General features: G+C 42.9%; 1 protein-coding gene across 6 annotated transcripts in view; it reads left to right on the forward strand.

The window, feature by feature from the left end:
- phldb2b (pleckstrin homology-like domain, family B, member 2b) overlaps nucleotides 1–22,904 on the forward strand; it is a 34,901-nt gene that overhangs the window by 9,088 nt on the left and 2,909 nt on the right. For 2 of the 6 annotated variants that reach the window (XM_085762673.1, XM_085762672.1), the window contains exons 6-19: nucleotides 6,546–6,665; nucleotides 8,788–8,975; nucleotides 9,111–10,241; nucleotides 13,137–13,517; nucleotides 14,329–14,490; nucleotides 14,623–14,760; nucleotides 16,137–16,265; nucleotides 17,228–17,383; nucleotides 17,482–17,592; nucleotides 17,743–17,817; nucleotides 18,774–18,926; nucleotides 19,598–19,741; nucleotides 19,942–20,041; nucleotides 21,456–21,606. In XM_085762673.1, the coding sequence (XP_085618799.1) occupies nucleotides 6,546–6,665; nucleotides 8,788–8,975; nucleotides 9,111–10,241; nucleotides 13,137–13,517; nucleotides 14,329–14,490; nucleotides 14,623–14,760; nucleotides 16,137–16,265; nucleotides 17,228–17,383; nucleotides 17,482–17,592; nucleotides 17,743–17,817; nucleotides 18,774–18,926; nucleotides 19,598–19,741; nucleotides 19,942–20,041; nucleotides 21,456–21,606 (3,139 nt within the window). Of the gene's footprint in view, nucleotides 1–2,354; nucleotides 2,573–6,545; nucleotides 6,666–8,787; nucleotides 8,976–9,110; nucleotides 10,242–13,136; nucleotides 13,518–14,328; nucleotides 14,491–14,622; nucleotides 14,761–16,136; nucleotides 16,266–17,227; nucleotides 17,384–17,481; nucleotides 17,593–17,742; nucleotides 17,818–18,773; nucleotides 18,927–19,597; nucleotides 19,742–19,941; nucleotides 20,042–21,455; nucleotides 21,607–22,904 lie in introns of those variants that run through there. The other 4 variants (XM_085762678.1, XM_085762676.1, XM_085762675.1 and 1 more) reach the window with 4 other exon arrangements.

Genomic DNA, 22,904 nt, shown 5'->3' on the forward strand with positions numbered 1-22,904 from the left:
AGTGCACAAGCTTTGAGATGTCGCCCCCTACTGGAGCAGAGTAGCATAGAGGTGGAATAAAGCTGATTTCATTGCATCAACTGTACGTTCCTCCACTGTTTCATAACCCTCCATGTGTGTTTGTGTGTGTGTATGTGTGACAGAGAGCCAGTGGTTAGTATGTGGTTTGGTTAACCTGCATTCCTCTGAGTTTGTGTATGAGTCATATGGGCACAGTTAATGCTGCGCTGACTCTCTGCATAGAAACAACAAGTAAGCTATATTTGTGTGTATATCCACATAACTGTATAGTATAGGCCTATGTGTGTATATGTGTGTGTGTGTGTGCGTGCATGCATGTGTGAGCATTTCCACATGTTTGTGTATGTGTTTTGATTAATGGAGTGCGTATGTGCGTGTGCACCTCTGGTTCTGGTTTGGTTTAATTTGTCATGGTTTGGATTAGCTCGCTGCTACAATGAGTCACAGCTTCCAGAAACTGCAGAGGGTACAACTGCTCTTTAAATGCTGTTATATTAGACTGGCAGAAACATAGACACACACAGAAAGAGAGAGAGAGAGAGAGTACCCTCCCAAATTGTAATGCATTCTTATCTTTTTCCCTTCCCCTGCCCACGTGCCTGTCTGCCTGTATCTTGATCAGTTTATCTCTTGCCTGCCTCTCCTCCCTCTTCTTTTCTCTTCTCCTAGTTTTCCTGTATTTTTGCAGCTGCAGAGCTCCTCTTGTTTCACTTTTTTTTCCTTCTGTGACACTTTCCACTCTGTGTTCCTTCTTTTTTTCTCTCTCCCCTTTTTACAATTCTCATTTCATAGATCATGCAGCACAGTGGCTTTTCATTCTCCATGTGTCCGTCCACTCTGTGTACTCTTTCCTGCTTTTCATTGTCTCCAGTGTGGCCTGGTTGTTTTCGGTTAAATATTGACAGGCCTATTTATCTTCCCGCTGCGCCTGGCGGATTCAAATATTGACATCACACAAGGCCGGGGGATCATGAGGTAGCAAGGATTGGGGACAAGGACTGAGAGGGTTAAGAGAAAAAGTCAAAAGGATACGGTCAGATGGTTTGGTTTGGAGGGTTAGGGAAAGAAAGAAGGAGAAAGAGAGAGCAACATCTTTTGTGAATATCCAGAGTCTCGTACACTCTGGGTTGAGTTAGTCTAACCACACACACAAACACTCGTATACACTGGAGGTCTGTCTGGAGATGATTAGCTATGTTTAGGAAGTGATCTGTTCTGTATTTAGGACTTGACCTGGTATCACATCAGCATCACTCCAAACAGCTAAAAGTCTCTTGTAGAATAAAATAATAATATGTTCATACATCATAATGATGACAATGATAGTCATTGTATCTGAACAACAACATTGTAAAACACACAGGATAACTATGGGCTGTCTTAATTATTATTTCCAATGTAGTTTACAGAGGCTATTAACTGGATAACACCGGATTTTGTGTATCCACTGAATCTTGCAGTTACTTTAACATTATGTTTTGTTTTGTTTTTTGTTCACACGTCACTAAAGTTTGGGCGCAAAAATCAATGGACCAGCAATCAGGCCAGTATGAGGAAAATGCAAATTTAGCTGCTGAACAAAACACAGCTGCTCTCTTTTATTCTTCCTCGGCACAAACACACACAGTGTGCACACTGTCAATGGGTTCATGTTGTGCTCTGAATGCACATAAGAAAGCATCATGAAGAAATCAGAGGAGACCACTGACTTTGGCCTGAGGGCAAAGTTTAATCTTAAATACTCTTATTTGCTTTTCGGTGTTATCTGTCCCTCCCAAATTCTTCCACTTTAACCAGTCAATCTGTCTGCTATACCCTCTAATCTTTACATAGGCCTACATAGACATCTCTGGCTAACTTTTAAGTCAAATTAACCACTTTAAAAAAAACTAAAAAAAAAACTAGATTAGATCAAAGCATTACACCATTTTCAGGGTTTTTCAGTTGGTCTCCATGGTCGTACTGGTTTGAGGTTACACTGGTCCAAGGTATTTCAAAGAAAAGGAGAAAAATAGGTAGGTAGACAAAGAAAAGCTGAGGGGGCGTCCACCAAATACCTCACTATCTAATAGTCTTTAAACCTGCCAACTACGGATCGGGGTGTCGGCGTGTTTTTGCTGTTTGTTTACATGTGGTTTATAATTACTTACACTCGTGGTTCTCCTCTGTGACGCGCTGTTTTGAAGACGTCCATATCAATTGGGACACTGGGTCCCTCGAGAGCATTTAACAGCGTTTTCTCTCGTAAATCCGAAGCCTCCACCCCCTTTTTCCAGAAGGTGGTACAGTCCGGGAGTCAGGCTCGTTGATGGTAAATCTGTGAACTTTCTTCCACTCGGAGTCAAGACGGCGCAGAGGAGGTGTTTTATCGTGGAGGAGGGAGCCAGACAACAACAGAGACACCGGCACCACTGTAGCTGTATAGTCCTTTTTTCAGTTTTCTTACTTGAATTTAGTTTAAATAGATTGTTAAAATATTTTTTTATGACGTTTAAGCAGAATAAAATTGATTTTCTTTCGTGATAAGTGCCTACTGAATGGAAATCAAAAGGTTAGTGGCGTATTTCTATTACCTTCTCTAACAAAAGTAACAAAGTAGCATTATATTTACTCTGACTTGGTTTTGACGTAACTCTACTTTGTTGAACTGTATCTTTTTTCTTTTTCTTTTTATACCAATATCGTACTTTAAATGTAATTAGTCTACAGTAGGCTAAACCTACCCTATATTACCTTATTACCAGTATTAGCGTATTTATCCAGCCAATGTATTATGCTTTCTAACTTCAGTCACGTGCTCTTTGAACAGGTTGGGCAAAGTTATCAATCTTACATTTTCTAGCTGTAATCATCATGGCTCAGTCTTTGTTTAAATGTTGTCTTAATTGACAGTAAAATAAACAGGCTAAGCTACTTTTACCATGATAAACAGCAGTTGCTTAACAGTTAATATATTGACTTTACTGTAAAAATTAATCAAAAGCCTCAGTGTGTTGCTATAGATGAACAGAAATATGAACTCTGTGAGGAAAATCACTGCTTTTACATTTTTAATTTATGCAGAAAACCTAAACCATTTTTCTTTTTTCTTTTTTGAAATGGTATAAGTGTGTAATGTACAATTTGACATGGCATATTCGTTCAGTAGGACTGGTGTTATGACTCGGTTAGGTCCTCGGTGCAAGTCCAGCCCTCACCAGGAAGTTACTTTTCTGATTTGCAGCCAAACTTTGGAAGCGTTCCATCACAAATAGCTGGTTGTTGCATACTGCCAGCACCTTTTGATGGAAATAACCTCAGTATTCCTGCCCTGTGGTCATATATTAGCTGACAGGTTCACAGACTGGTGTGAGTATATGTGACAAAGAGAACTATAGCCCTGAGGCCACATAGACAGATTCAGTGGTTGGGATACCTGACACCTGAAAACAAAACCTGCTTCATTTTCTGCATGTATTGTGTTTATACATCTTTCTTCTACCTGTCTCTTGTGCACTTTCCCTTCTTATATTATAAAGACCAATGAGAAATGTGTTTGTGATGATAAATGTTTGGTATCAGCCGTGTTTACCTTTCTTTCTCATAGATTAGAAGTTGTTGATACTGTCCCCTTGTCTTCAGCCTTTGCTTGTGGTGGGTCATTGAATTAATGCTTTGAGGGTAAGATCTGAAAGAGAACAGGTAGGAGATAACCACCGAGGTGTAGCAGAGCCAGATTGTGTGTGTGAGAGAGGCAGTGAGTGAAAAAGTGTGAGTGACTGAGCTAATCTGCACCGACTCCCCTGAGAAAGACCAGTCTTGTTTTTTTTATGATGTTACTGCTGGACCTGTGATCCCCAGAGAGGGTTAATTTGTGGTTTTTCAGGCCAATTTACACTTCCACTGGGGCCTGTGTGTGTTTGCATCTTTTCACGACCGAGTAAATAAACCTTTAATTCAGTAGATTTTCAGGATCATAGAAACATTTAGAAGATAACTGGTTTATTTCAGAAAAGAAATGGGGGATAATTATTCTGACTCCACTTTGAAATTTTTGATTGTGATCACTTTGGATGTCAAACATGACAAATCAGGAGGCCGGGGGAATCTTTGTAATTGGTTTATTTTTCCTTCTGACCTACTGGTCTCAAATTGGCAGTTCCTCCACTTATGTTAACCAAACAGAGAAACAGTTTTAAGTTTCCTCTCCCATAACATTGTGGTGAGAGTGTAGTTTGGTTCGTTCTGATCTACATTGGGGCAGAAATTGACTCCAGACGCGATACAGCTCCTACATCTGTGCCCTCAAAGAGTCTGAGGTCTGACTTTGTAGATCACAAACTTTCAATTATCCTATAAATGTATATACAGACTAATTTCAAGTTTTATTGTTATTAAAAAAGGTCTGTACATGTGTATTTGTTGCAGGTGGTGGTGAGGGGGGGGCATACTTCCATATGGGAGGCAAACTCAATTAGCTGGTAAACAAGTAAACACGTGAATGAGATTAAATGGGTTTTATTGTATGTCTTTGTGTTTTGCTGTGTGTGTGTGTGTGTGTAGAGGAAGGTGAGCATGTGTGTCCTGAATAACTTGTACAAAAAGTTATTTAGGACATCAGGCTTGGATTCCCTGTTCCAGTGGAGGCAGTTATGATTACAGTTCAAGGATGGGGATGCTGTGTGTTTTGTTGCACATGTGTCACAGATGGATTTTTTTACAACTATAAAAATCAGATGTGGGTCTAAAAAAGGAGAAAAATAACAAATGTTTAACCAACAGCTTGAAAAGTTTTTGTTTGTGTTAGGGTTCTCATTATCACAGTCACTCACACTGCTGCTCCTAAGTGTTTCTGCTGAGTGAATATGGGAGGGGAGAATTAGTTAATAGTTATTTGTTAGCTGAGAAGAAATAAGGAGGGGGAGGGGGTGTGAACAAATCAGAGTGATGCACTTCACCCTCAAATTTTAAAGTTGCTCATTGCGAGGCTATTGAGGCGAGGGGTTTTTACAAGTGTGTGTGTGTGTGTGTGTTTGTGCACATGCCAGTGTGTTTGCTGTTGTGCTAAATACTGAGGGCCGTCGGGAGTCATTAAGCAGACACTGTTACAAGACATGCTCCCACATACACACACAGATACGCAGGGCATTTTGAAGACGTGCACTCACATTACTCATGTCTGGCAATGAGAAACACATATTATTATTAGGTCTTGCTCACACTAGCTGACAAAGTTGATGTATGAGTGAAAGAGTGTGTGTATGTGTGTGTGTCTTATTCTTCCTCCACAAGAGACACACGTCTTCTGCTCTCTTGTCATGATGCCACTTCCTCACAGTTTTGTGCCCAAACCTGCAAGATTGTGTTTACGTAAAGTATATTTGAGAGGTTTACAGTTGAGCTGCGTAGACTAAACATTTCTTACGCTGTTTTCATGTGTGTGCGGTGGTTAGCTCCAGCTCACCACTGCACTCAGGTCCCCCCCCCCCCACACTGTGCTGAGACACTCCAGCTTTGAAGACAAAACAAAAAGAAAAGAAAAGAGAAAAGCTCTCTAGGGCAATGTACAGACAGGTATGACGTCTTATAGCTGAATTATAATCTCAAATGAAGCTATTAACGCTGTTTCTTTTAGTGGGGATAAAGTATAATGTGAGACGGATAAGGGGAAATTAAAATTGAAAACAAGGGAAGGGAAGCGAACGAAAAACCGTCTCGACATTTTTCCATTCAGTCTTTTTCCATTCACCCTTTGCTATCCCCCTCTTGCTTCAGTGGTTGTGTCTAACTTCAGGTCCAAAGAATCTGATGTAACCGTAAAGGCGCTATTAAGGAGGTGTTTTTTTTTTTAGCCTTTTACACACATGCTAATCATTGTGGCGGTTTACTGTAACGCTTATCTGAATGGAAGAAAGGAGAAAGGAACAAAGAGAGAAAAATACTGCATGTGAGTGTGAGAAAACAGACAAGAAAGATGAAGGGCTCTTTGTTTTCGAGTGGTTTTCTATCATCTTTTATTATTGTTCACTCTTCAACATGTGCATCAGTGTTGTGCATCGTTTCATTTCTGTCTTGCTATCCTTTTTTTTGTACTTTTCAAACCTCTTATGAATGTGTGTGTCTGTGCGTGTGTATGTGTGTGTGTGCGTGTGTCAGCTCTCCCTCTCTGTCTCTCTTCCTTCCCTTCTGAGGTATTTGGACAGCTGTGGCTGGCCATGTGTATTACAGAGGTTGTGACCCTGACATCTTGTTTAATACCTGGCCCTCTCAGCCTAATTGATGGCCAGAGTAAATACTGTGGTCTTGGACGCCTGGCTGTGTGCAAGCATGTGAAAGTGTGTGTCTGGCTGTGCATAAATATTACCGACTCGTACTAATTTAAAGCCGTATTTATGACCGTCTCCTCATGCGCAGCGTGTGATGCCACGAAGGAGTACTCTTCAAGGTTGTTGGTCTGTCTGTGTTATACTGTCTGACATGTTTTAAGGTGACTTAAGTTATATCTAACTTTATGTGTGTTTTTTTCTCTCTCTCTCTAACTCCAGGTTATTCCTTGTGTCTGGGTAAATCCTACTTTTTCCGGTTCAACCATCCTGAGGAGGCGAGCAGAATGAAAAGCATGCTTCCGCAGAAGAGCCCTGTGTCAGCTTTAGCCTACAACACAGGTATAAACACACATGCACACACATATACACAAAAAAGGATCTGGTAAAACCCCACCATGACCCCTGGGCTGCACTTAATCCCTCTACTTTTTTCTGTCTTCATCCCTCTCTGCCTTTGTTCTGCCACATCTTTTTTTTTTCTCCCCTCACCTCCACTGGTTTCATCGTCACTTTGCTGCTTTTCACCTCCTCTCTACTTGTAGTTCTCCATCAGCTTTTTCTCCTGATGTCACATCTGATCGCAGCAAAGTCTTATAGTTTCAGACAGGTGTGTTCGCCTTGAGCATGTGTGTGTGTTAGAAAGTGAAACCAGTCAGGTTTCTTTCCTAAATATGTGGTTTCACTGTCACACACATGCTAAAACTTAAATTCAAGGCATGATTGACTGTTTTTGTCATCTGGTGCCCCCTCCATTGCCATGGTGATTCAGCTGGACTCTGTGTTGTCTCCTAAGTGATTGATCTGGCTGTGAGCAAGGTGTGTGTGTGTGTGTGTGTGTGTGTGTGTGTGTGTGTGTGTGTGTGTGTGTGTGTGTGTGTGTGTGTGTGTGTGTGTGTGTGTGTGTGTGTGTGTGTGTGTGTGCCATAAGTGGAATCCTTGCTCTTTAAACTCCTAGACACAAGGAATGCACCTCTCTCTCCCCCCAGCCTCTCTCTCTGATGTTTTCATAGAAATGACTTACATCTCCCGTACACACACACACTCTCTCTCTCTGTCTCCCTCACCCTTTGACACACACACATACACTTTTATTTATTACAGGCAGCCAAAAATCTTTACTGCTAACCCTTCAGGCTTCCAAGACTCTCACTCTCTGACATGTGAACTTAAAGTGAAGACTCTCGCACAGAGCAGGAGCAGCTCGGGCATAGAAGAAAATAGTCATGATAGAGGAGAGTTGATGCACACCAGGCCTCCAGTATAAATCTGCCCATGTATGGACACAAACACCCCTGCGTACGTGTACATGAGCGTGAGTGTGTGTGAGTTTCTAGATCTTATGATGTTTTTCATTTTCTGCCCCATTTCTCTCCACCAGGCTTATATTCAGAGATGACGTGCGCCCTTAGGTACTCTGCTTTCTCTTAACAATATAACTCAACTAAACAGAAGGAGCTGAGAACTCACACAATTCTCCAACACATATGTACACTCTTGGCACATGTTCACTTGCACCATACACATTTTGTGCGCGTCTGTCAGGCGGAGCCACAGCTTTTGTGTGTGTGTGTGTGGGTGTGTGAGGCAGTTAAACGCTGGGTGGTCTAAGCTTGAACATTGTAATAGCTCCTTTTCCACATTATGCCACAGATGATAAAAAAAACAGAGCAGGTTTCTCACGTAGTGCTTTCTCCTACCCAAGTGTTTTTACCTACATTTTTGATGACAGGGTAATATTTAGGGATTAGGGCCTTTTGGAAGCAGAGCTATCAATCAAACGGACTGCTGTTGATCTTAGCAATATTTTAACATGTTGGAAAAAAAATAGGCTTTGGTTGATGTTTCTTAGTTAAATTTAGCAAAGGGGAAGTTAAAAAGCGACTCAGTTGAGGTTTGGAAAAAGACCCCCTCTCTGCTGAAACAGCTTTAAATAAAGGGCTTTGGGAAGGGTGGGGGGCCTCTTGAGGGTATTCCAGAAGATTTTGTGGTCTTTTTCATTTCCCCAAATCCTATACTAAGGAACTGAACTTGAGTTAGAGTAGAACTGTTTGTCTTGGATCGGATGGAGGGTTTTGTGCGAGTGTGTTTTTTTCGCATACAACGTGTGTGTTGACTCCTATTCTGGGGGATTTGCTGCCAGTTGTGGATTGTTTGGGTTGGGTTTGTTCTGCCAAGGGCCACATGTATGAACCGCTGCAGCTTCAGGTACTTTCTCTCTTTTTTTTTCTGAGAACGTTTATGTTTCTTATGCCCCCCCTCCCCCTCTTCTTTTCCTTTTATGTCTTAATGATTTTTTTTCTCAGACTGAGCAAAAACAACTTCAACCCATGCCTTAATTCATTTGTATGGCTCATTCCAGTCAGCCTTTTTCTTTTTTTTTCTTTTTTGCCCTGCCTTCCCTGTCATTTTCCCATTTTATCCATTTATTTTCTTTTTCCATGTTATCTCCCACCCCCTGCAGACTACCTGAAGTTCAGCAGTGACTACAGCTATGCGGTGGCGGGGGGCACCAGCAGCGCTCGGGGCATGCGATCAGCCTCCGAGCTGCGGGACTTGATGGACACCCTGCAGCGCAAGAAGATTGCCCTGGAGAACAGCCTGAGAGCCAATGGGAACGCCGCCAACCCCTCCTACTTCAGCGTGACACAGGTTGATCATCTTTTAGCTCCACTGTGAAGTCTGTACAGTTAGACATAAATCTAGTACAGCTACATTTGCATGAATACTATGATAAAACAGGTATTTTAAGTATTTCTAACTGTGATCTCTGTTTCTATCCCTCAGTCTCCCCCCACCACCCCTGTCACAAGTCCGACCACGTCCTCATCAGCCTATCAGGACCAGGCAAGGCGATTCTATGGCTCTGATCGTCCACCTATTTCCTTGAAATCGCCCCCTCCTCTTTCCCCTGGACGTCGATCCGACCCCCTGACCCGCACCTCCGACAGCCGGCGGCATCACAACCAGGGCTCCTCTCCTCTGCTGTCCACGTGGAACGGCGGGGGCTCTTCTAATTCAGTGGCTTGTAGCGAGAGCTCCCTCCTCTCTCTGCCCCCTCCCTCCTCATCGCGCGCCCCGTCATCAGGCGGCGCCGTCAGCATGCCATCAAGCCCCCGTCTTGGACGTCGTAGCTGTGGGAACCAAGAGCCGTCGCCCAGCGGTCGGACCAGGAAGTACTCAACAGGCTCGCTGACCGGGTTGGTGGGAGGAGGGCACAGCCGGTCGCTGCCTCGCCTCTGTGCCTCCCCATCTCCTCATGACAACAACAGAATGCTGACCCTGTCAACGCTGCCGCCACGGCGATCTGATATCGCCGGGGGTTACAAACTAAGCAGCCAGAACAGCTACATGGCCAACCCCGACCTCAACCACAACTCTGGTATCTCCACCCAGCAGACCTCCAACAGGAATCAAGTCCAGGCCAAAACTCAGGGAGAAGGTGTTGTGTCCATCTCCCTCACCTCCACTAAGAACTCACCTCCTCCCGTCTCCGCCTCCGCCTCCACAGCAGCTCCACCCGATGTGACCATCCCGTCCAGAGCAGGGGGCTCCTCTTCCCCCCGTGTGGCCAAAAAACTCAGCCTGACTTCCTCTAGCTCGGTGGGCTCCATCAGCTCCACGTGCTCGAGCCCTCAGGACGCTGAACGGCTGGGCAGCCACGGATCCTCCCAGCTCTCTGGTGCACCGTGTTTTACTATCGGAGAGAGGCGGTCGTCCTTCGGGAAGGCAGGGCTGGAGCCCGGGATGGGCTTCGGGGAGAGGAGGTCGTCGTTCGGAAAGGCAGGTGTGACTCCACCGGGGGGGTTCAGGGAAAGACGAGGGAGCATCAGCTCACTGAGCGGGAAGGAGGAACTGACCGACTACCACCATCGCCAGAAAGAGGAGAGACTGCGTGAGCAGGAGGTGGAGAGACTGGTGAGTTGGAGTGTGTGTTTGTTTGTCTTTATCTGTAAGTTTAGAAACATTGAAGAAACCTTCAGATCAAATGACGGTGTATAAATATGTAGATATACACTGTGACACTGTGGTACAAAGGGTAAATTCACTCTGGTTAACAGACAGACAGACTGTTGACAGGTGAACCGTTAGTTGCCGTTAAGTTTACGGAAAGAGGCTATGTTTTGATTTGCAGTGGAGGATTATGTGATTGCAAATGCATGTAATTACACAGAGACACACAAGGAATGGAATGAGTTGAGGAATGCCTCCCTTCATCGCTAACCTCCTACTTGCCCTCTCGAACGCACTCTCCCAGGGAGCTTAAGACACACACACACACACACACAAAGTGAGGTTTACCACTCACACAGATGGCAGTTAACCGATACTAACAGAACTATTCTTAACCCCCGTGCTCGGATTGTGTCTGTGTGTTTTGTGTATGTGTAGTGCGTGTTTATGTCAGTCATCTGGAGAACCGCCCGGTGCGGTTCGGTCCGCCGAGGAGCCACAGAACACATCAGTCAGGAGTCGGTTAGAGAAACTACAGAAGATTAGAGAGCTGGCTTTCTGTGTAGCAGGTGGATAAACACACAGATGCTCAGCGTATAATGACAAGTGGACTTAAAAATCCTGCTCCACTTCTACCATTATGTGTCCCTCTCGTTTACACAGAGGCATATTCTGCTTAGGAGACTGGTGCCTCTTTAACTACTGAGAAACAGTTCTCTGGATTCTGAACAAACCAAACTGCATTTCACAAGCTTCACAGTGGCTTTCGGCGAGTCTCCAGATATCATGAAATTCCATCTTGCTATCATTCCTACTGGGATAAGAGAGACATTTGCGCTTTGCAAAATAACAAAATGAATCATTTATGAACACATCATGGCTGTGGATTTTATTTAGTTTGATTTACAACCAGTCATTTCTGTTTAAACGATTGCATATTTCTAGTGGGTGTGTTAAATTCTGCAACCATTTAAGTTTCTATTATAAAAAATTCATAATGCTTATTAACTTTTGGCTATTTTTTAATAACAGTTTCAAAATAACTCCTAATAAAAGAGTGAGCTGATTTTAGAAGTTCTGATCAGAAATGGCTGGGTGCAGTATGAAAGCCACAAGAAGCCTCAAGCTTTAGGAGAGCATCTGGCTTGGTCTTAATTTTGTCTGCCATCTAGTGGTAGTTCAGGGAAGCTGCAGACACAAACACAAAACCAGTTTCAGAGTAGAGGACCAACTGTGCCTTTAATGATAAAGCTGAGAATCGATACCTCTTGTTTTAATCTGAAAAGCGGAGCAGGACAGAAAAACAAAAATATGAATCTATAAGTTTGTTAAACCAAAGCACCAGCTCATTCTATATTTCTCACGTTGTTTTCTCTCTTTCGTTCCTTACACTCTGTCCTTTTATTTTCTAGCCGTTTTATACCTTTTTACCATCTCACTGTCCTTAGTCTCTGTCCCTCTCCATCTGTCTCTTTAGTTGACAGCTGATTACTATAAGGGCTCTACAGAGGCTTGTGGCCATTAGAATAGAACAAGGTGACAAACTGACACTGGCTTGTTTTTTTCTCAGCTCCTGGTTCACATTACATGCGTTAAATGGGCTGTGTGTATCTGTTGTTGCACACATAACAGTGGGGTCCAAAATGTCTGAGACCACTTTCCCATTCAAGTAAATCGAAATGGTCACACTTTAAGCTTATCCAAATGTCTAACCTATGGAGTGTACTGTACAAATGATAGGCACATTATTCAACAATTACTATGTAATTCTCTTTATCAACTTGAATACATTTCCTTTCATGTTTAATTTCTAAGACAGTGAGTAGTAAAATATATGTACAGAGCCATAATGCTTCTCCAAAATGGGATATCTCTTTCCCGGAAAATGATTGTCTCAAGTATTTCACACTCCAAACTTCACCTGGTTCGGATTTCTTCCTACAGTACATTTCCCTGGAAAGTGTCTTGTTTCTTTAGTGGCGGTACACACATACACATTCCTATGTTTTGAGTCATGGCTTGTTTTTGTGTATACTTTGGATCATGGTTGACAGCTGTCCACCTTCTCATTAGCTCACTCGTTCTCTCCGTCTCCCACATATACTCACCCCCCTAGCCTCCTTCATTCCCCCTCTAATTTTACTTGCACATGCTGCCTGTGTGGCTTACATACTACTCTCTCCAGAGGAGGTACTGCTGAATCCATAAGGGAGTATTTTGATTCTTTGCAGCCTCCATAGATGACCGTGTAACAGAGTTGGGGCAGGCAGACCTGTGGAAACGGAAACTCTTGCTCTAGGAATAGCCAGGGAGAAGAAAATATTCTTTCTAGGATATGACATTCAATAAATTATAATACTGAGAATACTTTGGACCAAACAAGAACATTTAAACAGGAGGGACTGATTCCTGCAATGCTTCCTCAGGTAATCTGAGCTTTGGAAACTTTTATGATGGAAAGTAATTCTAGTAGTCTAACACTGATGTGACTTTCTCTGCTATGGCACATAACAGTGTTCATTTTGTGTGTTTATTTTAACAGTTTTAAAGACATCTGCATGTACTTAGAAAAATAAAAAATAAAATGTGCAAAATGTATAATTTTTGCAGGATTTGAATGGTAAACATCTACCACTAATAGAAATGTAGGTTAAGTTTACATTCGGGCAGAAATTATTGTGGACAAGAAACAGAAATGATCACAAAACTTAAATTCACACCTTAAACTCTTTAAACGACACCTTGCAAAGTAGACAAAGCTCGACCACATAATACTGTACAAAAATAAGTTTAAGGTATCACCGTTACATCTGCACATACTGTAACACATGCTGGTATTTATATTTGTGTGTCTCACAGGAGCGACAGCGGCTAGAGACCATCCTGTCTCTGTGCTCAGAGCTGGGCCAGGCCGACAGGGACGGAGCCGCCACCACTACAAGTCCCACTTCAGCTGTGGCCGATCTCCGAAAGATCAACCAGGAGCTGGAGAAGCTCCAGGTTAACGACGACGACGACGACGACATGCCGTCCGTCTTCTCTGACTTTTCATCTATTCTTGAGACAACGGGGAACGGGCACATGACCTCCCCCGGATCGGAGAACGGTTACTATGACGATGAGCTGCTGATACGGCAGAGGCGCCGAAGCGGTCACCGAGACAACAGAGCAGAGTCGCCCACCGTCAGCCTGAGAGGCTTTGCCCCCTCACCTTCTCCACGTACACTGAGGACCAATGAGGTATAAGAACTGGGACGTCTATTTGGATGCTAATTAAATTGCGGATTTCTGCTTTGTATTAACACAAAACACATGGAGCACCCCTACTAATATCACATATTTTAGCTGATGGCAATTAGGTAATGATACCTGAATTCACTCAGCTATTGATGGGCTTGTTATTGTCAACTCATCACCTCCCATCAACAATAATAAGTAATCTGACCTTCTGACCCTCTGATGAACAGGGTTTTTGTTGCTGCTCAGCAGTGGAGAACAGGCAGATAAAATGAGTACTAACGGAAGAAATATATTATTGTCTACAGATTGCTGTCTAATTCATTCATCGCTGTAGGAAAGGTGTACAACAAGACTGCAAGACAAGCTCCTTCGACTTTAGTCGGCTTCTTTAAAGATTAATCAGGATTAATTGTTGGAAGTGTTTAAGCACCCTGTTCTTTTTGGAACACATGAGAGTGACAAGGATCACCCTTAATACTTGGAAAGTCTTGACATACACTTCCTCCACATACACAGATGTCAGATATTTACAGCCCATTTATTAGATTAGAGCAGGCGAAGTGTTACCAGTTAGAATTGACAGCTGATGTTTGTGTGAGTATGTGCATGCATACGTATGTGTGGAGGGAGGGTTTGTGTGCTGGTGTGTCCACCTATATTTGTTTGTTGTAAAATTGTCAAGTGGTAGTTCCGTCTCGCCACAACAACAAAACTTTTACAACAGTTTCTATAAAATATATTTTAACCTGGTCTAAATATGAACACAGCTGCTGCACAGTGGTTTAATGTCTGACTCTGTTGATGTTTGCAGTCTATGGACGATGCAGCTCGTCGCCGCAGACAGGACACGAGGCCTTCAGAGGATGAGGTGAGGCAGGTGGAGGAGGAGAGGATCCAGGTGCTGAACAACATGGAGGAGGTGGAAAGGAAGATCAAAGAGCTGGACAACCAGATGGACGAATCTGCCCGAGAGGTACAGAGAAAGGAGGACAGAAGGATAGATAATGATAGTCATCGTAATGTTTAATCTTATTTATTTCACAAAAAGAAAGAGACCCAGAGAATCACATCACATGTCTAAGTTATTTTTGTTTGTTTATCCAAGGTGGAGGTTGAACAGGCTCTGGTGGAGGCCGAGCAGGAGTCGGAGGTAGCTGCTCTCCAGCAGGAGAAGGAGGCTCTGGAATCACTTCACAATAAAATGGCTGAACTAGAGACCAAGTCCCAACAGGAAAAGGAAAAGGTATTAAACGGGCTACGGTTCATTCAAAAACACTGAGAGTGAGTGAAATACTTCTCAGATATTCGTAATGGGTAACACAGACACCAAGAGCCTGTTAACACACTGGTGGGTCAAAAGATGAGAGCATACTTGAAATGGAGAGAGCGATAATTCACAGACTGAAGCATTTGATGAGGCATCTTCTGCAAATTGTTTGAGTTTCCTTTCTGAGTCACTCCATTAGAAACATGGGTTTTACCCAGCAGCATGCATTTCTCTTCCCGATGCATTTGTGTGTTTGTGATATGAAGAATTTACAGGCCACTCAGAGACTCTCATACATTTAGGGGTCATGTGACTAACTGATAGGTGTTAATCCTTCTCATGCTGCCTTGCCTCCAAATATATATCCGTTAATACTGCGCGGGGTATACCGGTCACCAAGTGATCCCATCTTACACACACTCCTGTGGGGGGAAGTGCACATGTGTCTGTCTGTATTTACAGTGGCTTCACATTATACTGCTAACTTTCTGTAGATTATATTGTAAATATATATAAAGTTGCCATTGGTCAGTGCTCACATGGCCCCGTTCAGACCTGGTGTCTCCGGCGGTCACATCCCAAGTGGACAGATTTAAGTAAAGGTGTGAACACAACTAGGACGCATTCAGGACACATCTGAGATCCGATCACTCAGACGACACTCGTCGGTGGTCCGGACCGCATGTGGCCACATTCTTTTAGCAGTCAAGTGAAGCAGTGTGGGAATCCTCCCCTGACGCTGAAATTTCCATGCACCCCAGAGCTGTTAGCTGGTATCATCCTCATGATACTGAGTGAGAGAGAGGGCAAGACTCAGAATGATAAGATTAACTTTAAAAACAAGTTAAGTTGAGCGTTTGCTCATATTTTGGACGCCTGTGTATGTGTATATGTTTGGTATCTGTAGAGATATGCAGCATTATTGTGTTGATTAACCCTCTACTGAGACATCCCATATATCCTTCTCCTTTCTCACCCATCAGCCATCACCCTCAGTCATTTCCATCCAAACAAACAGAGGAAAATAGGCAGGAGATAAAACTCATGATAATATTCATACCACCTCACTGCCTTCATTTTACTCAGTTCCTCCCCACGTTTCCATCCCTTTAGTAGATTACCTTTTCTCCAGCTTTCCCTCCCCCCCTTCCCTTTAGACCAATGTTGATGACCTGGTCACCGTAGTAATTAACTGTGGCTCCCCAGTCCAACTAACGCTGCCATCCTCTCTCTGTCCTGCGTGTGTGTGTACGTGTCTTTGTATTTATATATGTACACATAAACAACGTGTACATGGTATATATGTGTCCTTTTTGTGGGCACGTGTGTGCGTTTATGTGTGTGTATGTCAGGCGTGCGAGTTGCTGCAGGCAGAAAGGGGCAGAGTAGAGAGGTTGGCTCAGATTGTGTGTGAGCAGCGCTCCCAGCTGGACAGCTGCCCTGAGGCCACCAAGGAGCCCCTCCAGGAGCAGCTAGCCAGGGTCAGTACACACTCACACCTCACGCACACATCAAAGGAAGACATTTACCTCAATGCGTAAAACCAAGGAACAATGCAAACAAACACCAATACACAGGCAAGGATACTACAATATGTCTGAGAAGTGCAGCAACTGGATATCCAAACACAGACAGCAGAAAACCAGTCAAATATATAAATACATTCAACATACAAAATACATCAACATGTGTTTGCATGAAGAGTCTCACACATGAACAGAAAGAGACATGTGATGCTTGCATACTTGAACTTGCATGTCAACATGCACACATTTTCTTTCCTGTGCTAAGTGGCTTTCCACCCCATGTCCACCCTAAACTTTACATGGTTCATGTTTTCTTCTCACTGTCTAACTTCTTTAGGTGTCTGTGTCACCTGCACCATCTGTAAGAGTATAAAGTACCTCGGTGGGACAGGCTGTCAGTCCTGTTTGTCTCTTAGAGAAATACACTGACATTTGGACATTGGGTCTAAGGCTTCACGCTGTTTCGGTGTTTTTGTATGTCGTTTAGGATGCACCACCTGGTTATGTTGACTCCTTAATATAGCAGCCCGGGTTCAGCTGCATGTCTCTGTCCCCTGTCTTACCTGTCTGTTACTGTCACAATAAAGACCAAAAAGATTCAAGTTTTCATTTATTTGTATTGTGGGGAAATGCTTGTTGCATGTTGCATACATGGTTTTATGACTTGATTGTTAAGATGAAATATTGGGGATCTGTGAGTCTGGTTTGCTATGTCTGTGTCGGTTTAATGATTGTTTGTCTCTATCTTGTCTCATCAATTCATTTATTACCATATAGGCAAAATTATCATCATTATATCCTTTTAAGGTGACAATGTGCAATTAAAGAGAATGTATGTGGTTTGCTCTTTATCCATTCCTTTGTCTTGCTTGTTCACCTGTGTATGTTTTTTGTTTTGTTTTGTATGTGTCTGTCAGGACTGCGAGGTGCTCGAGGCGGAGACAAAACGTTTCGAGGACCTGGAGTTTCAGCAGCTGGAGAGAGAGAGCAGGCAGGACGAGGAGAAGGAGACCCACACGCAGCAGCTTCTGCGTGACATTGCAGATTATCAACGCAGCACAGTCACTCGCAAGGTAAGAAACCACTGTGTGTTTCTGCTTCTTACTAGGTCGAACCTTGGCAAAAGCTGTACAAAGTTTAATATAAAAATGCTTTATTCCATTTCTATCAGGAGCGACTGTTAACACTGAGGAAGCAGGCAGCACAGATTACCCAGCAGGCTCAGCGCGAGAAGGAGAGCTTTTTGAAAGAGAGGAGCACCCTTGAATCAATGCTGCAAAGGGTACAAAGATATTGATGTTTGCATGTGTATGCACGTTGCCCCTTGAATGTGAATGATTATTAAAACCTCATAAACTAATGGTTCATTTTGTGTTAACATTTTTTTTTACTTTTTGCTTTTTTTGGGGACTTTTTCTTTGTCTGTCTATAGGAGAGACAAAACCTTTCCGCACTGGAAGGAAAACATGCCGAGCTCACTGGTGGCCGGGGTTTCACGCTCAGAGAGGTAGGTTTAATTGACAGCTGTCAGACAAGACAACTGATAACTAGTCTCCTCTTTAAACCTTTTAAGATTCCTGAAGCGGACATGGCCCTCCATTATTTTTAATGAGTAGGGTTTCCTTCTCTGCCTGGGAGGATACAGCCTTTTTTGGCTGATGTGTCTCAGTCCTTTAGTGATCGCTGCCATGGCAAATCAACTGCCTCAGTTTTTCTTGTTACAATCAACTGTGAACCCTCGTATTCCCCCTTTCCTCTATTTTTAGAGGAACTTTTCTCTTGTTTTATTAATTTATCCCTTTCCTCTGTGTCCCAAATTGTCTGTTTAAAGTCATCTTTCTTCCTATGCCTTGATCATGATACGAACCCTGTCTGGTCCAATCCCATACTTATGTTTAAGCTTCTTGAATGCTGATTACTGTAAATAAGGCCTACTTCATGGCCTGTACAGTTGGATGCACCACTGTAAAGCCTCGGTGAGAGGAACTGAAAAGCAGCCAGGCTCCGATGAAAACATCACAGTAGCAAAAGTATCAGATTTTGATCCTGATCCTTAAGATCATGTCTACTTCCTGTCTGTTCCTCCTCTCCTTCTGTCGGCTTCTTTGTCCCCTTCTAGTTTCCTGTTGTGTCGTAACTGTCCAGTGCTACAGGAAGCAAAAAAAGTTGCAGTAATTTGATCATTTGTTTTATTAATTCTATGCACTAAACTGATTTATTAATACTGAGGTTAACTTGTCCGAATGTTAATTGTCCTGTGTACTCCATTTAATCATTGTTAACATGCTGTGTCTAAGTAACTTATTTCTTTTGCTCTATTTTTTGCCTTGAACCTGCTAAAATTACCATTAAATTCTGCATCTCTCTAACAACTAATTTACCGTAACATATTAATATGGCTGACTCACTTCATGCTATGCCTCACCCCTTCTCTCTCCCCCATTTCTCCATGATGCTTTCCAGGGCTATGTCACAGTCAGTGAAATCAATGAGCTTTACTCACAGCTTAGAGGAGACCCTAAACCCGCCCCCGCCCCCGCCTCGGCCAATGCCTCTCCTGAGTCCGAGGCAAACTCCTCCCCTGAGGACAACAACCCCAAACCATCGGAGGATGAGGTGTGTGTCGTGGTGTAAAGGGTTTGTGTGTGTGTGTAGCCTAGTACACAGACACAGATGATGCAAAATGTGTATGAGTGAATGAGTGTTTTTTTTCTTTCCTCAATTCCCCCCTTTCTACTGCACTATTTCAGTTTTCTGACATGTTCCTCTCTTCTTTTCAAAGCTCTATTATTCTTCTTCACCTGTTGACTGTCGCTCCTCTTCCTCCTCTTCTTCCTCCTCCCATCTAAATCCCCGACCCCTCCCCAAAACACCATCTGTGCACTGGCCAGAGAACATGGTGTCATATCGAGACCCCTCTCCCCTCCCTGACTCTCCCCCGCCTCCTCTTCCTGTCAAAAAACACCATCACCATCACAGGCAGGTAATGTGAACTGTAAATATGAATGAATGCAAGTCCAGTGGTAGTGCGCAATTACAACTGTGAATAAGCCACATCAAGGAATGAAAATTGATGGACATTGATAAAACGATATATATTATGTATGTTTTTTTATACTGCCACCAGATGTCACCAAAGAGAGAACCCACCTAGGAAGCCTTAAAAAGTGGGGCAATGTTAAATGACCCAAATTGAAACTGGATAATATTGGCCATTGATTAAAGATATATAATTCTAAGTAAGTATTTGTCTTTCCTCTGGGGTGTATTTGTGTGTGTTTGCTCAGCATATCCGACTGCTGGAGGAGAGAAAGAGGTCTGAGAAGGAGAGTGGGTCCCATCTAAGTGACACTTTACCCAGGAAGAAACCCACTCCCAACATGACCCGCCAGTTCACCTGTGCAACACTTGGGCGTAGTTACCCTAATAAGGTAGACACACACACACACACAGACATGCATGGTCATTGATGTATAAGTGACACATAAAGGTTATTCATTGTGTGATACCTGGTCTGTGTGATGCTATTTTTTTCAAATCTGACAAATAATTTTTGTTATTACATTGAAAAAAAAAGTCATAACTTTATGTACTATAGTTAAATGTTTTGTCTTGTCTTTGTTCTTCATAGCCCCATCAGCCGCTGGTACAGAGCACAAGCTGTGGCAGCATTCTTCCAAGATTCCTCTCATTATCCAACAAGGAAACTGAATCTCGACGTTTGCATAAAGGTAGAAGCAACACACATTAGTTTTACAGCACCCATTGACTCACACATCCACAAACAGTCTTACAGAGAAACCAAAAATAGGAATAAAGCGAGAGCATGTAGGCAGATGAAATTCATGTAACTTCACCTACAAGGGCTCTCTTCATCTGTTTTCTCACTTATTTGTGTCTCTTTCTTTCACAAACACACACAAACAAAACCCTGCGTTACCACATAAGAATATGCCTTATATGGTAACAATATCCCCATTAGAGGTTTTGTATGTGTATGTGTGTCTGTGTGTGGGTGTGTACCTCATTGTGTTTTGTGAGATTACACCATTTCTCATTTGTTTATCTGTTGTTGGAGATAGTGGAGGAATGCAGGAGGCGGAAAGCTGCTCCGTGAAGTGACTTAGAGCACTGTTTATGTTTGTGTTTATTCAGTAGGGACTTAAAGAACATATTCTTTATATGGTTGTAGAAGTGTTTCATACACATAGTACAACTGTTGCAAAAAAAAACACACACTTGAAGTTGATATAAACCCACTTCCTACCACAAATGTCAACCAGGCATTTCCCATCATTGAAAAAACCCTCTGTTCACTCACCAGTCTATAATCCTTTTGGCCTCTTGTTTAGCCGTGTGCTGACATGTGGTTTTGAACCCAGATTTTACTGTTGAAAGATGAAGGGCAATCTTTTACCTCAAGAAAGCTGTGCCTTGTTACCATGTCCAGTTTGTGTGTATTACATGCAGATTAGCCATGAGCGTCAACCGCTTCTAATCTTTTTATAGCTCACACACATAGTTAATCACTGCACAAAGAGGGACATCCAGAAAAACAAGTTACTGTAGCACTCCCTAATGTTTTTTAATGCTGAAATCAAGCTGCAGTTTTTTTCCTGACACTTGCACGTGTAGTTAGTCCCTCACTCCCTATGGTCCCTTGATCTGGCTCATCAGATGGGTGGGTCTGCTCTGCTGCATGGGGCAGATGGTATCAAGGTTGTTGGTTGGTTTTTTTGTTTGTTTCTTCCTGTACACAGTTTAGTCTCTTCTCCAAGTCCATGGACTGTAATTTTGTCATCATTCCTCCTTTTAGTTCTGAAGATGTCTTGTTTTCTTCCCATTTCTCTTTGGACTGAGTGAATCACATTTAAGAGCCTTTTTTCTTCATGTACTTGTTTGACCTACTGACCACGAGTACTTACACCATCAAGGTGTGGATACGTTTTTCACTGAATGTGCAAGAGCGCGTTTCACAGTGGCGGGGCATTGCGATCCAAAATTAAAGCTGTCTGGGCAAACTGTCCCCGAGGACGGGACCCAAGCAGGTACAGCACAGATGTGTGTGCAGTGCACATGAGTGACTAAACCAGCACGAATTGCTACTTCACTTGTTTTTGTTTTTCTTTCTCTGTGTGTTTACAGGTCAGCCCGGCTCTCGAGCAGCTTCCCAGACCAACGTCTACCTCGATGCCTTCGGGTACCGTGACAACCAGGCCTTTGACACAATGAGTGTGGACAGCACCGACTCCATAGAGACCAGCATCTCCGCCTGCTCTCCTGACAATGTCTCCAGGTAAGTGTTGCTGTGTTTACATTTGCATTACTGTGGATATTAACAAAAGATACACACAAAAAAGCCTGTCAGGAGTGTGTATTTCTGACTTTGTCTCTACAGTTTGTTTGGTCTGAATGTGGCTTTTTTTTAAGTATGTGGTTCTGAACATCACTCTTGAAATCAGAGCTGCAAGGACAAGAATTTCAAAAAGGTTGAATATGCGACAAAGAGACAGACATACTGAATGTCCCTTTGTCTTCATAATGTAAAACATTGACTCCAGAGAGGAGATGGACATCTGGAAAGAACAGGAAGAATAGAAAGTGAGTTAATGTAAAAAGTGTGTGCAGCGCTTTCCCGCCTTTCATGGTGCCTCCTGAAATGTGTGTGTGTGTTATGGGGAACTCTTGATTAGTGTTCCTGGGGTCAGGTTACGGAAGAGAGAAAACTTGAAGCACTCAACCCCCTCAGGTTCAGACGAACTGAGCAAACCAGCATGAGTGTGGGGGTACATTTGGGGGTTCAGCCTTCCCCCCCTGGTTTGGACCAAAACCATGTGTGCTTACTTTCCTTCTCTCCTTTTTACAGTGGTTACATCTGTCTTTTGTCTCCCCTTTTGTTGTTTCTCCAAATGGTACGGTCTCGTTTCTGCAGATAGATTGTAGACAGTCCTCAACCGTTTGCAGATTGATCTCTGTGCATTGTGAGTTTTCCTGGAACAGGCTGCTTTGGATCGTGTTGTACCGGCTTAGATTGGATTGTGTATTGGAATATGTGGCGGAGCCTGGACCAATGCTGGAAGTAGCTTCATGATAGAACTGCATTTCTTATGATATTGTCAGTGATGTGTCCCTGTTGGAGCAAGATTTTAAAAAAGTTATTTTCAAGCAAAGACTTGAATAACAAGTCTCGAACTGGCTTCATTCTACAATGACGATGAGTGCAGTTCCCTCTCATCGACGGAGGTAAGAATGACAAGGGAATTAGAGGAGGAGAGGAAAGGATGGATGTTGGATTAATTTGTATGTGAGTCATAACAAGCAACGAGACTAAACTTGACTTGAATGTGGGATAAGAATATAAAAAAGTATTGATGTAATGAAATCCATACATTATATTTCTTTGCCTGAATGACACGCTCCTCATCTCTGCCTACAATGAATGGGACGGTCACTAGCAGTAAAAGTATGTAACAGTCAACAGACTTGATATTTACATCCTGAATCCACTGTATGTAAATTGTGTTATTTGGTTAAAACAAAAAAAAATGTAGTGAGAACAGTTCCAGTGATTTTACATCAAACAGGAAACTGAAT

The sequence above is a fragment of the Trachurus japonicus genome, chromosome 20 (assembly GCF_045865225.1).
Source record: "Trachurus japonicus isolate A0001 chromosome 20, Traja_1.0".
Lineage (NCBI taxonomy): Eukaryota > Metazoa > Chordata > Actinopteri > Carangiformes > Carangidae > Trachurus > Trachurus japonicus.